General features: G+C 42.9%; 2 protein-coding genes across 3 annotated transcripts in view; one reads left to right on the top strand and one right to left on the bottom strand.

Moving 5' to 3' along the window:
• Positions 1 to 10,938, bottom strand: part of LOC137369331 (trypsin inhibitor ClTI-1-like) — a 75,638-nt gene extending 64,700 nt beyond the window's left edge. The window contains exon 1 of the mRNA XM_068030378.1: positions 10,779 to 10,938. Coding sequence (XP_067886479.1) covers positions 10,779 to 10,830 — 52 coding nt within the window. The 5' untranslated portion in view covers positions 10,831 to 10,938. The remainder of the gene's footprint in view (positions 1 to 10,778) is intronic.
• On the top strand, positions 960 to 18,599 carry LOC137369332 (serine protease inhibitor Kazal-type 1-like). Of its 2 annotated transcripts, none has more exons than XM_068030380.1 (6): positions 960 to 1,026; positions 8,779 to 8,869; positions 9,149 to 9,334; positions 14,790 to 14,815; positions 15,048 to 15,157; positions 18,046 to 18,599. In XM_068030380.1, the coding sequence occupies exons 3-6, from the start codon at positions 9,280 to 9,282 to the stop codon at positions 18,089 to 18,091; spliced, it is 237 nt and encodes a 78-aa protein (XP_067886481.1). In that variant the 5' UTR covers positions 960 to 1,026; positions 8,779 to 8,869; positions 9,149 to 9,279; the 3' UTR covers positions 18,092 to 18,599. The 2 variants fall into 2 exon arrangements, with proteins under 2 accessions (XP_067886481.1, XP_067886480.1); XM_068030379.1 differs by having other exon boundaries at positions 1,001 to 1,125.
• Positions 18,600 to 19,035: the final 436 nt, after the last annotated feature.

Here is a 19,035-nt window from a genome sequence, read left to right as displayed (position 1 = left end):
GCGTACTGGGGCACTAAATTTGCAGATGGAGATAAAGGTAAGAAAACCTTGGAGGAACACTCACCCATAAAATTGCCAATGAGTTGCCCTGGAGATTTGTCAGGGAAATGCTGTGTAATCTGCCTGGGGATGCTTTTATAGTGTTGAGTTCACCTGTTAAACTGAGTGCTGGAAACTGAACAAATGAACACAGACTTTTAAGTCATTAAGTTGTAAAGTCATTATCCCTAGCTTGGGCCCTGGAAAGAAGCACATAGTGGATCATATATAGGTCACGTCCTCTCCTATTTGTTTGGACCCCTTTGTTAAAAGTAATGTTATAAGGAAGGGTTTGTTATAAATTTGGAGATTCATGCTTTAATACTGACTTAGTGGAGATTCTTGACAGATGGGCCAGTCAGAAACAGAATTTTCTTCATCCTTGATGGAAGGAGCAGTCTTTCCAAGTCATTCTGAAGATGACTTTTGTTTCCTCCATTCTTCTTCTCTCAGAACGTTTACCTTTCAGTTGTAAGGTACTTTAACGTCAGAGTATCAGAGATCAGAAGCTAAATTGTGGCTATGCCAGCTGGTGCATGCAGAGCTCAGAGTGTCACTGAATTATGAATGGTATGAGCTTGAGAAAGGTGAGATGGAAGCCAGCTCGGCTATCCTAATGTGTAAAGTGGGTTCAGTAAAAGTCTAAGTGAAAATGATAACCCCACCACAAAGGGGGTTCAACAGCTCAACACTCCAGAACCTAATGCCTGCATCTCAGGGTAGGAAAGAGATTGACTCAACAATGCCACTTGTGAGGATAAGGTCTTATAAAGTCTGAACACTGTTAATCACAAACATAAGCCTGAACTATTTAATAGACTGGCTACTCAAAGCGTTAACTTGTCAGCTATCAAAGAAATAAATCAACTATTCTCACCAATTTATAACCTCAGACTCTGGTCACTCCTTTAGTTAGTAAGGGCGGCACAGTGGCGCAGTGGTTAGCACCGCAGCCTCACAGCTCCAGGGACCTGCGTTCGATTCTGGGTACTGCCTGTGCGGAGTTTGCAAGTTCTCCCTGTGACCGCGTGGGTTTTCGCTGGGTGCTCCGGTTTCCTCCCACAGCCAAAGACTTGCAGGTGATAGGTAAATTGGCCATTGTAAATTGCCCCTAGTGTAGGTAGGTGGTTGGGAATATGGGATTACTGTAGGGTTAGTATAAATGGGTGGTTGTTGGTTGGCACAGACTCGGTGGGCTGAGGGGCCTGTTTCAGTGCTGTATCTCTAAATAAATAAAATATTCAGCATCTTTTAGTGCTGATTTACAATGATACACTGAATTTCCTGTGTAACCTTTGCTACTTGTTTTGTTACGTAACTCTGTCCATTAATGATTTGCTACTTAACTGCTAGATAACTCTGTTCATATTTATGCATGTCAATTCAGTCTTTCTGCACCAAACTTTGCTTTGTGACTTGTTACCTATAAATAATGCTTAGTGCATGAATCGTGGTCTGGTTTCTTCCTTGATGATTTGTCAAGAAAAGTAAATTCACTCACTCAGCATCCTGAGCATAACCTGGTTGAGGGTTACTAAAATAAATTAATTTCAATCCAAGTTAAATGTTAAATAGTTCAGCAAGCCATGTCAGCCACCATTCATCCCTAGAACTAAGCTGTGAGGTATAACCCCAGATCATCCTTTGTGAGTAGCTATCGGAAGGAATTAGGGATTCGCCTGGTTCCTCTGTACATATTCATCAGGGTACTGAAACCCTGCATTTTTACAAGCCCTATTTAAAATTTCATTCCCAAGCAAAGTACAAAGTATCTACCAGCAGTATTTTGATCAACTGCACACAGCAAAATGTAATTTTACTGATATAGATTATAAAAATCAAAACCTAGATTATAACAGAAAATTCATTGAAAATCTTATGCCACCCAGCCCTGGAAAAAGAATGTACCTTAGATGAACTCTTTTGTGCTGGGAGAGTACTTGATCCAGTGCAATGTCAAGCAGTTTTTTTTTATTCATGGGATGTGGGCATCACTGGCCAGACTAGCATTTATTGCCCATCCCTAATTGCCCTTGAGAAGGTGGTGGTGAGCTGCCTTTTCGAACCGCTGCAGTCCATTTGGGGTAGGTACACCCACAGTGCTGTTAGGAAGGGAGTTCCAGGATTTTGACCCAGCGACAGTGAAGGAACGGCGATATAGTTCCAAGTCAGGATGGTGTGTGACTTGGAGGGGAACTTGCAGGTGGTGGTATTCCCATGTATTTGCTGCCCTTGTCCTCCTAGTTGGTAGAGGTCGCAGGTTTGGAAGGTGCTGTCTAAGGAACCTTGGTGCATTGCTGCAGTCCATCTTGTAGATGGTACACAATGCTGCCACTGTGCGTCGGTGGTGGAGGGAGTGAATGTTTTGTAGATGGGGTGCCAATCAAGTGGGCTGCTTTGTCCTGGATGTTGTCGAGCTTCTTGAGTGTTGTTGGAGCTGCACCCATCCAGGCAAGTGCACAGTAGTCCATCACACTCCTGACTTGTGCCTTGTAGATGGTGGACAGGCTTTGGGGAGTCAGGAGGTGAGTTACTCGCCTCAGGATTCCTAGCCTCTGACCTGCTCTTGTAGCCACGGTATTTATATGGCTACTCCAGTTCAGTTTCTGGTCAATGGTAGCCCCTAGGATGTTGATAGTGGGGAATTCAGCGATGGTAATGCTGTTGAATGTCATGGGGAGATGGTTAGATTCTCTCTCGTTGGAGATGGTCATTGCCTGGCACTTGTGTGGCGCGAATGTTACTTGCCACTTCTCAGCCCAAGCCTGGATATTGTCCATATCCTGCTGCATTTCTACACGGACTGCTTCAGTATCTGAGGAGTCACGAATGGTGCTGAACATTGTACAATCATCAGCGAACATCCCCACTTCTGACCTTATGATTGAAGGAAGGTCATTGATGAAGCAGCTGAAGATGGTTGGGCCTAAGACACTAACCTGAGGAACTCCTGCAATGATCTCCTGGAGCTCAGATGATTGACCTCCAACAACCACAACCATCTTCCTTTGCGCTAGGTATGACTCCAACCAGCGGAGGGTTTTCCCCCTGATTCCCATTGACCTCAGTTTTGCTAGGGCTCCTTGATGCCATACTCGATCAAATGCTGCCTTGATGTCAAGGGCAGTCACTCTCACCTCACCTCTTGTGTTCAGCTCTTTTGTCCATGTTTGAACCAAGGCTGTAATGAGGTCAGGAGCTGAGTGGCCCTGGCGGAATCCAAACTGAGCATCACTGAGCAGGTTATTGCTAAGCAAGTGTCACTTGATGGCACTGTTGATGACACCTTCCATCACTTTACTGATGATTGAGAGTAGGCTGATGGGGCGGTAATTGGCCGGGTTGGACTTGTCCTGCTTTTTGTGTACAGGACATACCTGGGCAATTTTCCACATTGCAGGGTAGATGCCAGTGTTGTAGCTGTACTGGAACAGCTGGGCTAGGGGCGCGGCAAGTTCTGGAGCACAGGTCTTCAGTACTATTGCCGGAATATTGTCAGGGCCCATAGCTTTTGCAGTATCCAGTGCCTTCAGTCGTTTCTTGATATCACGTGGAGTGAATCGAATTGGCTGAAGTCTGGCATCTGTGATGCTGGGGACTTCAGGAGGAGGCCGAGATGGATCATCAACTCGGCACTTCTGGCTGAAGATTGTTGCAAATGCTTCAGCCTTATCTTTCGCACTGATGTGCTGGGCTCCCCCATCATTGAGGATGGGGATATTTGTGGAGCCACCTCCTCCAGTTAGTTGTTTAATTATCCACCACCATTCATGGCTGGATGTGGCAGGACTGCAGAGCTTAGATCTGATCCGTTGGTTATGGGATCGCTTAGCTCTGTCTATCGCATGCTGCTTACGCAGTTTGGCATGCAAGTAGTCCTGTGTTGTAGCTTCACCAGGTTGACACCTCATTTTGAGGTATGCCTGGTGCTGCTCCTGGCATGCCCTCCTGCACTCTTCATTGAACCAGGGTTGGTCTCCTGGCTTGATGGTAATGGTAGAGTGGGGGATATGCCGGGCCATGAGGTTACAGATTGTGGTTGAGTACAATTCTGCTGCTGCTGATGGCCCACAGCGCCTCATGGATGCCCAGTTATGCATTGCTAGATCTGTTTGAAATCTCTCCCAATTAGCACGGCGATAGTGCCACACAATACGATGGAAGGTATCCTCAATGTGAAGGCAGGACTTCGTCTCCACAAGGACTGTGCGGTGGTCACTCCTACCAATACTGTCATGGCAGAAGCATCTGCAGCAGGCAGATTGGTGAGGACAAGGTCATGTATGTTTTTCCCTCTTGTTGGTTCCCCCACCACCTGCCGCAGACCCAGTCTAGCAGCTATGTCCTTTAGGACTTGGCCAACTCGGTCAATAGTGGTGCTACCGACCCACTCTTGGTGATGGACATTGAAATCCCCCACCCAGAGTACATTTTGTGCCCTTCCTCCAAGTGGTGTTCAACATGGAGGAGTACTGAGTCATCGGCTGAGGGAGGGCAGTAGGTGGTAATCAGTAGGAGGTTACCTTGCCCATGTTTGACCTGATGCCATGAGACTTCATGGGGTCTGGAGTCGATGTTGAGGACTCCCAGGGCAACTCCCTCCCTACTGTATACCACTGTGCCACCACCTCTGGTGGGTCTGTCCTATCGGTGGGACAGGAATACCCGGGGATGGTGATGGCTGTGTCTGGGACATTGTCTGTCAGGTATGATTCCGTGACTATGACTATGTCAGGCTGTTGCTTGACTAGTCTGTGGGACAGCTCTCCCAACTTTGGCACAAGCCCCCAGATGTTAGTAAGGAGGACTTTGCAGGGTTGACAGGGCTGGGTTTGCTGTTGTTGTTGCCGGTGCCTAGGTCGATGCCGGGTGGTCCGTCCGGTTTCATTCCTTGATTTGGAAACCAATCTCTAACAATCAGATAAACAGCCAGTGCAAACTGCTTCACATCAAAAAGAAACCATGGTCAAGATAGGGCAACCCCAGTCACATATATTATTGCTGTGGTGGAATTACCACCGTATGGGTGATTGCCCAGAAAAGAGCAAAGAAAGTCATATCTACTGTCACTCATCTGGTCAAAGGTCTTGGATCAAATATCGGATGAAATTTGGTGGCCCACAATAATACACCCAGCTAAAACGACACAACTTGCTGCAAATTATTGAACCAGAACTGACTCTCTGCAACTCTGGTGACGATGTCACATATTTATTCAGTATATCAGAACAACGCACAAGATATTTGCGGTGAATTCTCCAAAGTATTTCATGGTATAGGCAAGTTGCATATAGACAAGTCTATTATTCCTGTTGTCCAGTACCATTGCAAGTTATGGAAGAAAAATGAGGCAAAGCTATACGATTTGTAGCCTCGTCATATAATTGAAGATGCAGAATGTCTTGCGCTTTGGGTCTTGCGTCTTGTATTTGTCTCCAGGTGCAAGAATTCTAATGTAATGTGTCATTGTGTGAACAGCAAACAAAGCAATTAAGTGTAAACAACATAATACTTCAAGCATGGATGGGATTAAAGTAAATGAATCACCATTTTTTCTCAAAGCTGAACCTAAAATCTGGACAGTCTCAGCTACCACTCAATGGAGAGAGCTGTTTATTTGCATTATTTACAATACACATTGATCTGAAGAAATTCACAAGGCTAGATTTCAGTATATCGTTTATAACAGAGGCGTTTGAGGGTGCAAGCAACTTTGTGAAAGAATTTGAGTAAGTCTGAACGTATGTGATGATTTTCTGATCCATGAACCCAACAAAGCAGAACATGATACACTCCTTCACTTAGATCTTCATCTGCTACAAGAAAGCGGCCTGACACTCAAACCTCAAAAATGAGAAGTATGAATTTGGTAGGGGCCACCTAGATTATTTTGGCCCATTTTTCAAAAAGAACGGAATGTTGCCAGATGCCAAGACAGGCAATATACTCCAAAATGCCACAGTCCCTAGTAATATTTCAGAAGTCCTCAGTCTTCCAGGGATGGCTACTTAATATTCCCAATTTATTCCCCATTTTGCTAGTCACGCTGAGAACTAACAAACAAGACTTGTAGATCAAGCAAACACTATCATAGTTGTACCATGATGGCTTAGTCTGATACGAATACAGATCTATGTTGATGGCTCTCCAGTGGGCTTAGGAACAATTCTCATAGAAAAGATGATTTTGGTGCAACTTGACCTATTACACGTGCCAGTCATTCACTCAATTTTATGGTGCAATGCAACAGGCAGACTGAATATGAAGCATTGGTAATTTTACAGGCTGCACAATGATTTCACCAATGCATCTCCTTGTCTAAACCTTCTTCTGCAAGCCTGCACTGGTTGCTGAAAGGCCAGATGTTGGATGATTTTGTTTTTACTCGTCATGGGATTGCAAGCAAGGCCAACATTTATTGCCCATTCCTAATTGCCCTTGAGAAGGTGGTGGTGAGCCACCTACTTGAACTTCTGCAGTCCCTGTGGGGTAGGTACTCCCACAGTGTTGTTAAGGAGGGAGTTCCAGGATTTTGACCCAATGACAGTGAAGGAATGGCGATATATTGCCAAGTCAGGATGGTGTGTGACTTGAAGGGGACTTTGCAGGAGGTGGTGTTCCCATGTACCTGCTGCCCTTATCTTCTAGGTGGTAGAGTTTGGGAGATGCTTTTGGAGGAGCCTTGATGAGTTGCTGCAGTGCATCTTGTATATGGTACATACTGTTGCCAGTGTGCGCTGGTGGTGGGGAGTGAGAATGTTTAAGGTGGTGGATGTGGTGCCAATCAAGCGGGCAGCTTTGGCCTGGATGGTGTGGAGCTTCTTGAATGTTGTTGGAGCTGCACCCATCCAGGAAAGTGGGGAATATTCCATCACACCCCTGATTTGTGCCTTGTAGATGGTGGACAGGCTTTAGGGAGTTAGGAGGTGAGTTAATTGCTGCAGAATGCAGCCTCTGACCTGCTCTTGTAGCCACAGTATTTATATGGCTGAGCGCGTCTACCCTGAGGCACAGTGTGGCTTTCGTGCAGAGAGATCGACCATTGACATGCTGTTCTCCCTTGGTCAGATACAGGAGAAATGCCGCGAACGACAGATGCCCCTCTACATTGCTTTCATTGATCACACCAAAGCCTTTGACCTCATCAGCAGACGTGGTCTCTTCAGACTACTAGAAAAGACCGGATGTCCACCAAAGCTACTAAGTATCATCACCTCATTCCATGACAATATGAAAGGCACAATTCAGCATAGCGGCATTTCATAAGACCCCTTTCCTATTCTGAGTGGCGTGAAACAGGGCTGTGTTCTCGCACCCACAGTGTTTGGGATTTTCTTCTCCCTGCTGCTCTCACATGCGTTCAAGTCTTCAGAAGAAGGAACTTTCCTCCACATAAGATCAAGGGGCAGGTTGTTCAACCTTGCCCGCCTAAGAGTGAAGTCCAAAGTACGGAAAGTCCTCATCAGGGAACTCCTCTTTGCTGACGATGCTGCTTTAACATCTCATACTGAAGAGTGTCTGCAAAGTCTCATCGACAGGTTTGCAGCTGCCTGCAACGAATTTGGCCTAACCATCAGCCTCAAGAAAACGAACATCATGGGACAGGACGTCAGAAATGCTCCATCCATCAATATCGGCGACCACGCTCTGGAAGTGGTTCAAGAGTTCACCTACCTAGGCTCAACTATCACCAGTAATCTGTCTCTAGATGCAGAAATCAACAAGTGCATGGGAAAGGCTTCCACTGCTATGTCCAGACTGGCCAAGAGAGTGTGGGAAAATGGTGCACTGACACGGAACACAAATGTCCGAGTGTATCAAGCCTGTGTCCTCAGTACCTTGCTCTATGGCAGCGAGGCCTGGACAACGTATGTCAGCCAAGAGCGATGTCTCAATTCATTCCATCTTCGCTGCCTCTGGAGAATCCTTGGCATCAGGTGGCAGGACCGTATCTCCAACACAGAAGTCCTCGAGGCATTTTCTCTTGTTGGAGATGGTCATTGCCTGGCACTTGTGTGGTGCGAATGTTACTTGCCACATATCAGCCCAAACCTGAATGTTGTCCAGGTCTTGCTGCATGTGGGGATGCATATCTAAGGAGATACAAGTGAGACTGAACACTGTGCAATCATCAACGAACATCCCCACTTCTGACCTTATGATAGAGGGAAGGTCATTGATGAAGCAGCTGTAGATGATTGGGCCTAGATTATTGCCCTGAGGAACTCCTGCAGGGATGTCCTGAGTTTGAAATGTTTGGCCTCTAGTAAACACAACTGTCCTACCAACAATGTATCAGACTTGGATATTGCCACGAATCATTATTCAGAGCATGCTGTGGAATTCAGTAAATTATCGCTCACCACACTACACTTAATGCAGTCACTGTAGCTGATGTCAAGTAAGTTACCGACAAGAAAGCTTTGAGGCAATCTCCCTTTCAGGAATCAGGCAACCCCCACCCCCATCTTAACTGAAGGACTATGTTTTTTAAACATTTCCATGTTATACATTGGAGAGTCTGGTTATTTTATGTTGTCAATCTATGTTAAATGGAGGGTAGCAATGTAGCATGTCCATCCATGAGTTAGAATGGGAACAGGATGTTTTTTGAAACAAAGATTACCTATGGTAATCATGACTTATTTATGAAGACAAACAAGTCAAACAAGTTGTGAGTGCTTCATCAAAACTGTTTACACTATGACATTGCCTATTGCTATTATTTATATCTTCCAGCTTTAGGGAGAAATGGGGTGAGACAAAGAAGTTGCTATTGACTCCTGTGAAAAGAGAGGAACTCTGGATGGCCGTGAGTGATTGTGTCCTTGTAAGTTTGTTCTTTTACCTGCATCAGTAGAGCCAACTGTGCAACAGCCCCGACAAACAAATTTCTTTGCAGCACCTGTGGAAGAGCCTGTCACTCTAGAATTGGCCTTCATAGCCACTCCAGGCGCTGCTTCACAAACCACTGACTACCTCCAGGCACATATCCATTGTCTCTCGAGATAAGGAGGCCCAAAAGAAAAGAAAAAAGAAAATAGTGCATTGTTTAATACTGACACCTTTTTTGCTGACATGCATACATTCTGTCCTTTTCTATAAACAGAAACCAGCTGGGTGTTTCACATTGCTCAGTGCGTCATTGAGTGGCCTTCCCTTTATATCACCATCACGAGACAAGTGTCAATACGAGGAGACGACTGCAGAGTACTGAACAAACGCTTCTGCTGTCGAAGAATGAAACTATTCTTAGCTTTTGCTCTTCTCTCCATGTTCTTATCCTTTGCCATGGGTAAGTTCCTCTTAATACCACTGTTTATGGTCATGGACTTTAATTTCTCCTGTTGCCAGTTTTTATTTATTGCCATTTTGTTTGCTGAGTTTAATAGTAGCTGCGCTACTAATGATCTGGAGTCAATGCATTCTGTTGGTGCTTTATACTTTTTGATCTGGAATTGCTTCAGACTTGAAGTGACAATGGGAAATGATTTGCTCTGGTTGTTCTATATAGCAACTTCATCAACATGTGCAATTTTTAAAAATGTATTTGTGATGTTACTCCTGCATTTCATGTCCTGATGGTTGGTGAAGTGTCAGATTCCCAGCCTGAATGGCAACTGGCTCCAACTGAAGTGAAAGTCTTGGGAATCATGTTAATCTTTCCTAAACACCCACTGCACCCCACTCCAAGGAGGGATGTCACTCCAGTATATTTATTAAAGAGTTCTCAACAGTGTTATACAGCAGTTTCACATCATCCCCATATTCAAGGGTATGCTCCAAATGAGGCTAGTTCCAAAATGCAGTCTTGCAAGAGTATAGGCATTTCCCAGCTGCAGTCTTGATAATTTTTGGTTTAGGATAGTGGACAGTGGCGCAGTGGTTAGCACCGCAGCCTCACAGCTCCAGGGACCCGGGTTTGATTCTGGGTACTGCCTGTGCGGAGTTTGCAAGTTCTCCCTGTGTCTGCGTGGGTTTCCTCTGGGTGCTCCGGTTTCCTCCCACATGCCAAAGACTTGCAGGTTGATAGGTTAATTGGCCATTATAAATTGCCCCTAGTATAGGTAGGTGGTAGGGAAATATATAGGGACAGGTGGGGATGTGATAGGAATATGGGATTAGTGTAGGATTAGTATAAATGGGTGGTTGATGGTCGGCACAGACTCGGTGGGCCGAAGGGCCTGTTTCAGTGCTGTATCTCTAAACTAAAATTAGATATTGAAGGAAAGCAACGTGTCCCTTCCTTCAGCTCCCTATAATACATCAAGGCCCAGAAATTCAGCCACGCAGTGCCTGGTTTTTCAGGCCTCCTAACCTTCCAATATGGCACATAGGAAGTGCATACTCATTATGAGCCAGAAGTGCATCGCCCACCATGTGGGTGTAAGGTAGATGTGTTGACGTCAGGAGTGTGCATCCTGATTATGCTAACAACAGAATATGTTACTTAAATTAGGGTCCTGCGCCACTTGCAGGACCCATTTTCAATCTTTGCCATGCTCCAACGCATTACTCACAACACGCTGAACTCAAAGTATAATGTCGCAGTAATTGCCAAGAAGGCCTCATACTTAACAGAATCTAGAGCTGAGAAGTGCAGGAGTGCACCTCCCAACCCCACATTACAAGAATGCAGGCAGCTCCCCTGCCAGACACTGATTGCCTCTCCCCTGACCACTGCTACCAGCCCCCTGGTCCCCACCCCAAGGCCTGATCATCCAGCCTTTCTCACTTACCTGAGGGCCACAGTGATGCCAGCAGCAATCTGTTCTTCATTTTTGATTCCATCTCTATTGTATTGAGGCCTGAGGCCCAATATCAGGACCTTCATTATTCAAGCTTAGGGACTATAACCTTTGCTTGAATTTACAGGCCCAAGCATTTGCATGATGTTGAGTTGAGACCTGGTCATGGACCACTGCCCTTAATACTTTATCCTTTAATTGATAGTCAGTGTTTTATGTGAAGGAAGAGCATTCCTTCCTCCCAGAGTCTGCCATTAGAATTCTGTTTTCTGTGTGATTGCCATCATGCATTATTGAAAGATAGAAGCAAATGATGACACATATTTCTCTGTTAAACTTTGAAAACAAGCCATTGCTGCTTTGTGTTATTCCTAATCCTGTTTCTTTCACTTCTACCTTAGGTTTACAGGATGTTAAAGTTTCTTTTCATGTTTTTCTTAATTTGTGCTTTTTCTCTAGCCTTTTTTTCCCTTGTTATGTTTTGCTTTTATGCCATTGTTTCTCTCCTTTTTATTTTAATTTCTCTTTTAGTATCAGCCTTACTTATTTTCATGATTTTATTTTTAAAGGTTATTTTCCTGTAGCTTTTTATCTCCTTTGATCAGCAATACTCAACAATAAGGTGCAAACTCCAGACTGCCAGAACCAAACTCAGGTTACAGTCCAAGGGTTGGGTTATTGCCGTTATAAATGTGGCCCTATTTTTCGTACACCACCTGCAGTGCTCAATTTATTGTCAAATTTCAAAGTTTGTTTTACAAGTCATTGTCTGCTGATCCCTGGTGAGTGAATTAGCAAATTTAAACAATCATGTTTCAGTGGCCGCAACTCTTGTTTCTGAGTCAGGTTCAAGTCCCACTCAAGAGACTTGACCACATAATCTTGGCTGACACTTGTCAGCGCTGAGGTGCTGTCTTTCAGATGAGTTGTTCAGCTGAGACCCCACCTCCCCTCTCAAATGTGTAATGGTGATTTCACCTTTAAGAAACCAGGCCACCATGCACTTGATGACATCATCCGGCATAGAAAAGGAGAGACCATTTTGAGAGACACACTCAACACATGGCTTAGAAAGGACACACACATTCTAGCAAGGAGAAGATCTGGACCTGAGTTCATGCAATGTATATAAGTAAGACAATAAATAGTGTTTGTGTTGAATCTGTATATAAAGCCTGCAGTCATCATTCAATGAAGACTTAAAAACATAGCACAATGCTACAAAGTGGATGTTAAAATTACCTCAATGCTATTTGAGGAAGAGCAGGGAGTTCTATAGTGTCCTGAACAATATTAATCCAGCAACCAGCACCTAAAAACAGATTAGCTTGTCCTTTATTTCATTGCTATTTGTAGAATGCTGGTGTACAAATTGGCTGCTGCATTTTCTAGATTGCAACAATGGCCACACTTCAAAATACTTAACTACAAGGTGCTTTGGGACATTCTGAGACCACACTGAAGTGTTCGCATGAATTATATGCTCAAGTCTTTGGACTGGAACTTGAACCCACAACTTTCTAACTCAGGGTGGCACAGTGGCGCAGTGGTTAGCACCGCAGCCTCACAGCTCCAGCGACCTGGGTTTAGTTCTGGGTACTGCCTGTGCGGAGTTTGCAAGTTCTCCCTGTGTCTACGTGGGTTTCTGCTGGGTGCTCCGGTTTCCTCCCACAGCCAAAGACTTGCAGGTTGATAGGTAAATTGGCCATTGTAAATTGCCCCTAGTGTAGATAGGTGGTAGGAGAATGGTGGGGATGTGGTAGAAAATATGGGGTTAATGTAGGATTTGTATAATTGGCTGGTTGTTGGTCAGCACAGACTCGGTGGACTGAAGGGCCTGTTTCAGTGCTGTATCTCTAAATAAATAGAGGCAAGACTGCTACCACTGAACTACACCTACGCTCAGTATCTCATTACAGCCTGATGTAACTCCTCTAACAAGTACACAGCCAAGATTTACATTGAACCCCCGCAGCTTTGATCTTCTAGCACTTTGTGTGAAAAATTTTCAAATGCCTTCTGGATTTGGTTGGACTGTTGCCATTGTAAACCTTATCCTATTTTAGTATGCAGGTAACAGTACACAATTTCTTATCAAAGTTCAGCCATTTTATTTGCAAAACCTTGACTTTAACTTTTGTTTTTTTGGAGTCAAAGATCGATGACTGTTAGGAATTGAATTTGCCAGGTTGTTTTGAGGAGCAGGTCACCTGTAGTGTGGAATCAGCTTAGGCCTAGGGCCACTTAACTTCCAGTGAGCAAGCAGATTTAATCAAATAAAAAAATTAAACATTTGAATTCTGCTTTTCCTGTTATTCCTTATCTCCAACTTACTACTTCAGATTTACTGCTCTATTTCCAACATTTGTCCTCATGATCTATTTTAATCCTTTCTTGAGTTTAAAACTAGCCCTGCAATCTTTTGCTTATCTATTTTATTGTTCCTCAGTGCTGCACTCTCTACCTTGAATATGAAAGCACCTTTCCAAAAATGGGCTTTCATTGATTTTAAAGGCTAGTTTTTCAACCAATAAAAGTCTGAATGTAAATCGCTGACACATTTTTGTGCATCCAATACTGAGGATCAGAAACATCTTTGGCCCTGAGTCCAACACGGTCTGGAAACTGAACTCATTCCCAATGGAGGAAGGGTCAGTTCCAGATCATAGAACAATAATCATTTGCATTTATGCAGTACCTTTAGCATAAGGAAATATCCCAAGGAGCTTCACAGAAGCTTAATCAGACAAAATTTGACACCTAGAAAAAAGGAGAAATATTACAAGGGATGATTAGAAGCTTGATCAGAGGTAGGTTTTAAGGAGGGTCTTAAAGAACAGGATAGAGGTGGGTAGGTTTAAGGAGGGAATTCCAGAGCTAAGTGTCCAGACATCTGAAGGCACAGCCACCGCAGATGGGGCAAAGGGAGTAGGGGATGCATCGGATGCCAGAGTTGGAGGAACACAATTTTTAGATGGTTGTAGGACAGGAGGTTACAGAGATAGGGAGGAGAGAGGCTATGGAGGCAATTGAACATAATGAAAATGTAAAATTTAAGCATGAGTGGACCAGAAGCCAATGTAGGCCAATGTGCACAAGGGCAATGGATGTAACAGGCCAATTGCAGGATAGGGTAGCAGTCCGGTTTTGGGTGACCTCAAATTTATGGAAGGTGCAGGATAGAAGGCTGAATAGTCAAGTGTGCAGGTGACAAAGGCATGATGAAGGTTTCAGCAGTATATCGGCTGAGATGGGGTGGAGAGGGAAGATATTAGAGATTAAAGTATGCAATCTCTGTGATGGGCAAGTTTGTCATATTGCTAATCCATGAATGAGTTCAAGAAATTATATTGTGTGTTTATAGATTTCTACTGCCAAACTCAATCACTCTTTTTACTCAATCACTCTTTTTATCATATTGCATTCATCTCAACTCTGTAGACATCAATGGCCAATGCTTGATTACATGAGGATTATGCTATTGGTGGCAAAGAGATATGTCCACTAAAACTGCTTTCCAAGTAAGAGCATAGCATTGCTAAATACGTAGGAAAAGTCCTGTGGCTTTTGGGAAATATTTGGTGTGAGGTATTTCCATAATATCCAGTTGGCAGTAATGTCTATAGCAAGGGGTCCAAAGACACATGATTCCTCACTCGGGGCACCAACCAACAGGGTGAAGCTTTCACCATTTGGAGAAAGGGAGAAAATGGAGAGTCAACCCTCAAATGCTCTCTCTACATCAAAGCAGTTGGTCACAGAATGATGGAACTGCCTCCTGGCTTGATAGTGAACAAGAAGAAATAACACAAAGTGGGAGAAAGTTAATTGTTTAAGCGATTTGGTATAACATTGTAACACAAGTTTTCTAAATATTGTTTTGGAATATCATAACACAGGATCATCATTCATACACAGCTACAGACAAAATCTGTTGATTTTATGTTATGTTATTAACCTGTGCAGTAACAATTTTTCTTTCTGCCATGTTGATATTTGCAGCTGCAAACACTGGCGTTCCAATAGAGGTAGGAAATGTATACTTTATCTTGAACTTTAAAGCATTTGTTTCTTGGAATGCATCTATTTTCACTTTGTGATTTAGATTCCAAACAAGTATGACTGAAAAATCACTCTCTCTTCCACAGCACCGGCATCTCCCTCCCTCCCTTCCACAGCACCTGTATTTACTGTTCATTTTAGAACATTTTTAATGTCAAAGTATTCAATATGCAGAATTAATTATGTTTGATGTTCTAGGCAAGATGTTCAGGAGAGATGACTGAAATGTGTACCATGGAATACAATCCAGTCTGTGGAACTGATGGGAGAACGTATGGCAACGAATGCTTACTGTGTGTACAAAACTGGTAAGCCACATTCTTTGTGCTTCTTCAGAAAAAAAAACACATGGTGCCCTGGAATGATTTGATGTATTGCAAAATGGGAACATTGTTATCAGCACAAGCAAATTGGAGGATAAGCTGTGAAATTATTTATTTCTTACATTATTCTTAATGTATTGCACCTCTAAGACCACAGTCTTATACTCTCTGTAGTATTTACTTAATCAGGTATTCTGATCATTCCAAGCAAAGCTTGTTCAAATATCTGAATGTTTAAAAAATACAATATATGCACCTTTCAATAGCTGTGGATTGAGCAGCTGTGTGGCACAAGGTTAGTTGTCATGTACAAAACTCAGTTGTGAATAAAACTGAAGATAATCTATAAAAGTGACAGCATAGTTCAGTTGATCATAATCTTGCCTCTAAATCAGAAAGTAGTGGGTTCAGGGACCCATTTAATTACATAATTTTGTCTGGCACTTCAATGTAGGGACTGTGGAAGCTAACAGCAGAACTGCAGCAGGATAGTTAAATATGGTTTCCTTTTCCTTATTACTTGGTGATTTACAATTTAACAAGTCATGCTTTTACAAGTGTCCATCCACTGGATCTCAAATGCATTTCAAAGACTTTTCCTTTAATGAATGTTAAATGGGAAAGGAAAACAAAAACTTACATTTATATAGCTTCTTTAATATAGTAAAGTGTTCCAAGATGCTTTACAGAAGTGTTATTTGACAGAATTTAACACTGAACCACGTAACAAGATATTGAGACTTCAAAGAGAGGTTTTAAGGAGCATCTTAAGGAGGAAACATGCAGAGAGGTGGAGAGGCATAGGGAGGGAATTCCTAAGCTTAGGGCTTAGACAACTGAAAGCACAGCAGCCAATAGAGCGATACAAATTGGAGATGCACAAGACACCAGAATTGCAGGAACACAGAATTCTCAGAGGGTTGCAGGAGAGGAGGAGGTTATGGAGGTAGGAAGTGGTGAGGGAATGCAGGGATTTGAAAATAAGGATGAGAATTATAAATTTAAAGCTGGATTTGGAGCCAATATGGGTCAGCGAACACAGGGCTGATGGGTGAATGAGACTTGGGGCAAATTAGGATATGGGCAGCGGAGTTTTGGATAAGTTCAAATTTACAAAGGGTGGAAGATGAGACCAGTCAGGAGAGCATTGGAATAGTCAAGTCTGGAGGTAACAAAAGCATGAGTGAATGTTTCAGCAGCAGATTGGCTGGGATAGAGTAGACAGACGATATTATGAGGCGGAAGTAGGTGCTCTTGGTGATGGAGCCAATAAGGGGTCAGAAGCTCATCTCGGGGTCAAATTGTGAGCAGTTTGGGCTGGCATCAGACAGTGGCTTAGAGGGGGATGGAGTTTGAGGCAGGCACTGAAGATCGAGGCTTCAGTCTTCCAAATATTTAATTGAAGAGAATATCTGCTCATAAAATATTGGATGTCAGACAAGCAGCATAACAAATCAAAGGCAGTGGGTGTGATTGAAAGAGGTAGTGGTGAGGTAGCGCTTCGTGTAGTGCTTCGTGTAGTCAGCGTATAATATGGAATTTGATGTGTTTTCGGATGATGTTGCCAAGGGGCCGCATGCAGATAAGGACGAAAAGGGGGCCAAGATCCTTGGGGACTACAGAGGTAAGACTGTGTGAGTGAGATAAGAAACCATTGCAACAGATTCTCTGGCTACAACTGGATAAATAAGAATGGAATGAGGTGTGAGCCGTCTCACCCAGCTGGACAAAGGAGGAGAAGCAATGGAGGAGGATAGTATGACCAACCTTGTGAAAGGCTGCAGACGGGCTGAGAAGAATGAGAATGGATAGTTCACTATGATTACAGTCATAAAGAATGTCATTTGTGATTTTGATAAAGGCCATTTCAGTGCTGTGGCAGGACAGAAACCTGATTTGAAAGGTTCAAACATGAAGTTGCAGGAAAGTTCGGGACAGATTGGGAGGTGACAACGTGTTCGAGGATTTTGGAGAGGAAAGGGAGTTTGGAGATGGGGTGGTATTTTACAAGGACAGAGGAGTCATGGGTGTTTTTATTTAGGAAAGTGTGACAGCAAATTTGAAACGGAGGAAACAGTTCGGAGGAGAGGGAATCATTTATATCTATCATAAGAGCCAGAAAGGGAAGTTGGGTGGTCAGCAGTTAGTGAGGAAGTGAGGGTGAAGCAACTTTGATGTAAAGTATTACTTTGTTGAAGAAAGTTAGAAATTTGCATTTATATAGCACCTCTTCACCATAATATCATAAGGTTCTTCATAACCAAGGTTACTTTTGATGAGCAGTCAGCAAACTCAGCAGCCAAATTATGTAAAACAAGCTCCCACAAACAGCACTTTTTAAAAATTGTTCCTGTGATATGGGCAAGACTACTTTTATTACCAATCCCAAATTGCCCTGAGCAGGTGGTGGTGATCCCCTTCCTTGAGTGATTGTTTACAAACTGTTGTAAACATTGTATTACATATTATTTACAGCACAGAAACAGGCCAACAGGTCCATGCCAGTGTTTCTGCTCCACATGAGCCTCCTCACACCATACTTCACCCTATTAACATAGGGTGGCGTGAAAAATGGTTGATAGCAAATCCGAAGTCCATGGTACACATCTTCAATGAGTTGAAAAGGAAATTGGACAAGATGTAAAATGAGTGGCCTACTCCCTACCACTCCTTTTTTAATCTGGCGATAAAAATGAAATAAACCCCATTGCTTTTTATAGCTACTAGAGCAGAGTAAAATAAGCAAGAGCTGCAGGAGTACTCCAAAAGCTAGCAGTCAACCTGTGACATGGCTGAATACTCCAACATTGTGCATTGGAAACAGTTGTCTTCATTTTTAGACTGATTTTACTGATGCTTTGCTGCTATTCCAGGGCAACCAAGAAGAATATCCTGATCCAAAAGTTTGGACAATGTTAGAAGTCAACAATGAGGACATTTGAAGGCTTCCAGCAAACCACGATTTCTGTGATTCAAATTGACTTTGTTCTTTGATAATCATTTAGCCTATGGTGTACAATTAATTAATCCGTTTTAAAGCAGTCACTGTTGGTGTTAGAATTGATAAGCAATAAGTCATGTACAAACCGTTATTAAAAAATCTTATTTTGTTAACCAATATATCAATATTTTGATCATATTACTATTTCAACATTGCTTCTTGGCAATCCCGTTCTTAAACACAATCCCATTGAAGGAGAATTTTTAAAAACTATTTAAGTTGAACATACCCTTAATATTTCACAAGATCAGAGAAAATTGCAGGTGAGAAAGGTCATCTTTATCCATCCACCCTTCCAGTACCCCATTTCAACATTTAATTGATTATTAAACTATTCTATTCAGTAGTGCATTACATGTATTGATCACTCTTTCTGTGATGAAGGATGACCTGATATTGGTCATTAAATTTTCATTTTACTATGAATCTATGTCTCCTTGGCCTGCTCTCATTTCTTGAAGTGGTATTCTGGATTTACATTTTAAGGCAGCATCTTTGTTCAGTTGTAGCGTTCTTGCCTCTGAGTTAGAAGGTCTTGGCCTCAAGTCCCACTCCAGAGACTTGAACAACTAATCTAGGTTGACACTCTGGTGCAGGACTGTGATAGTGCTGTATTGTCAGAGGAGCTGTATTTGGATGAGATATTGAGCTTGTATCTTGTTCCTCCAAGTTTTGTATCATCTACAAATGTCACTAATTTGCATTGGGTTTCTGAATCCAAATCACTAATCTAAATTAGAAATAGTAGTGGTTCCAGCATTGAACCCAGGGCATTTCACTCCTCCAACAAGTAACCATTGATTTCTACCCTTCAGCCAATTTATTACACTCTTTTTTTTAAAAAAATTTTTTGTATCAACAC

The sequence above is a fragment of the Heterodontus francisci genome, chromosome 4, assembly GCF_036365525.1.
Source record: "Heterodontus francisci isolate sHetFra1 chromosome 4, sHetFra1.hap1, whole genome shotgun sequence".
Classification (NCBI taxonomy): domain Eukaryota; kingdom Metazoa; phylum Chordata; class Chondrichthyes; order Heterodontiformes; family Heterodontidae; genus Heterodontus; species Heterodontus francisci.
Note: the sequence above shows the minus strand (reverse complement) of the source record. Positions and strands in the feature narration are given on the sequence as shown.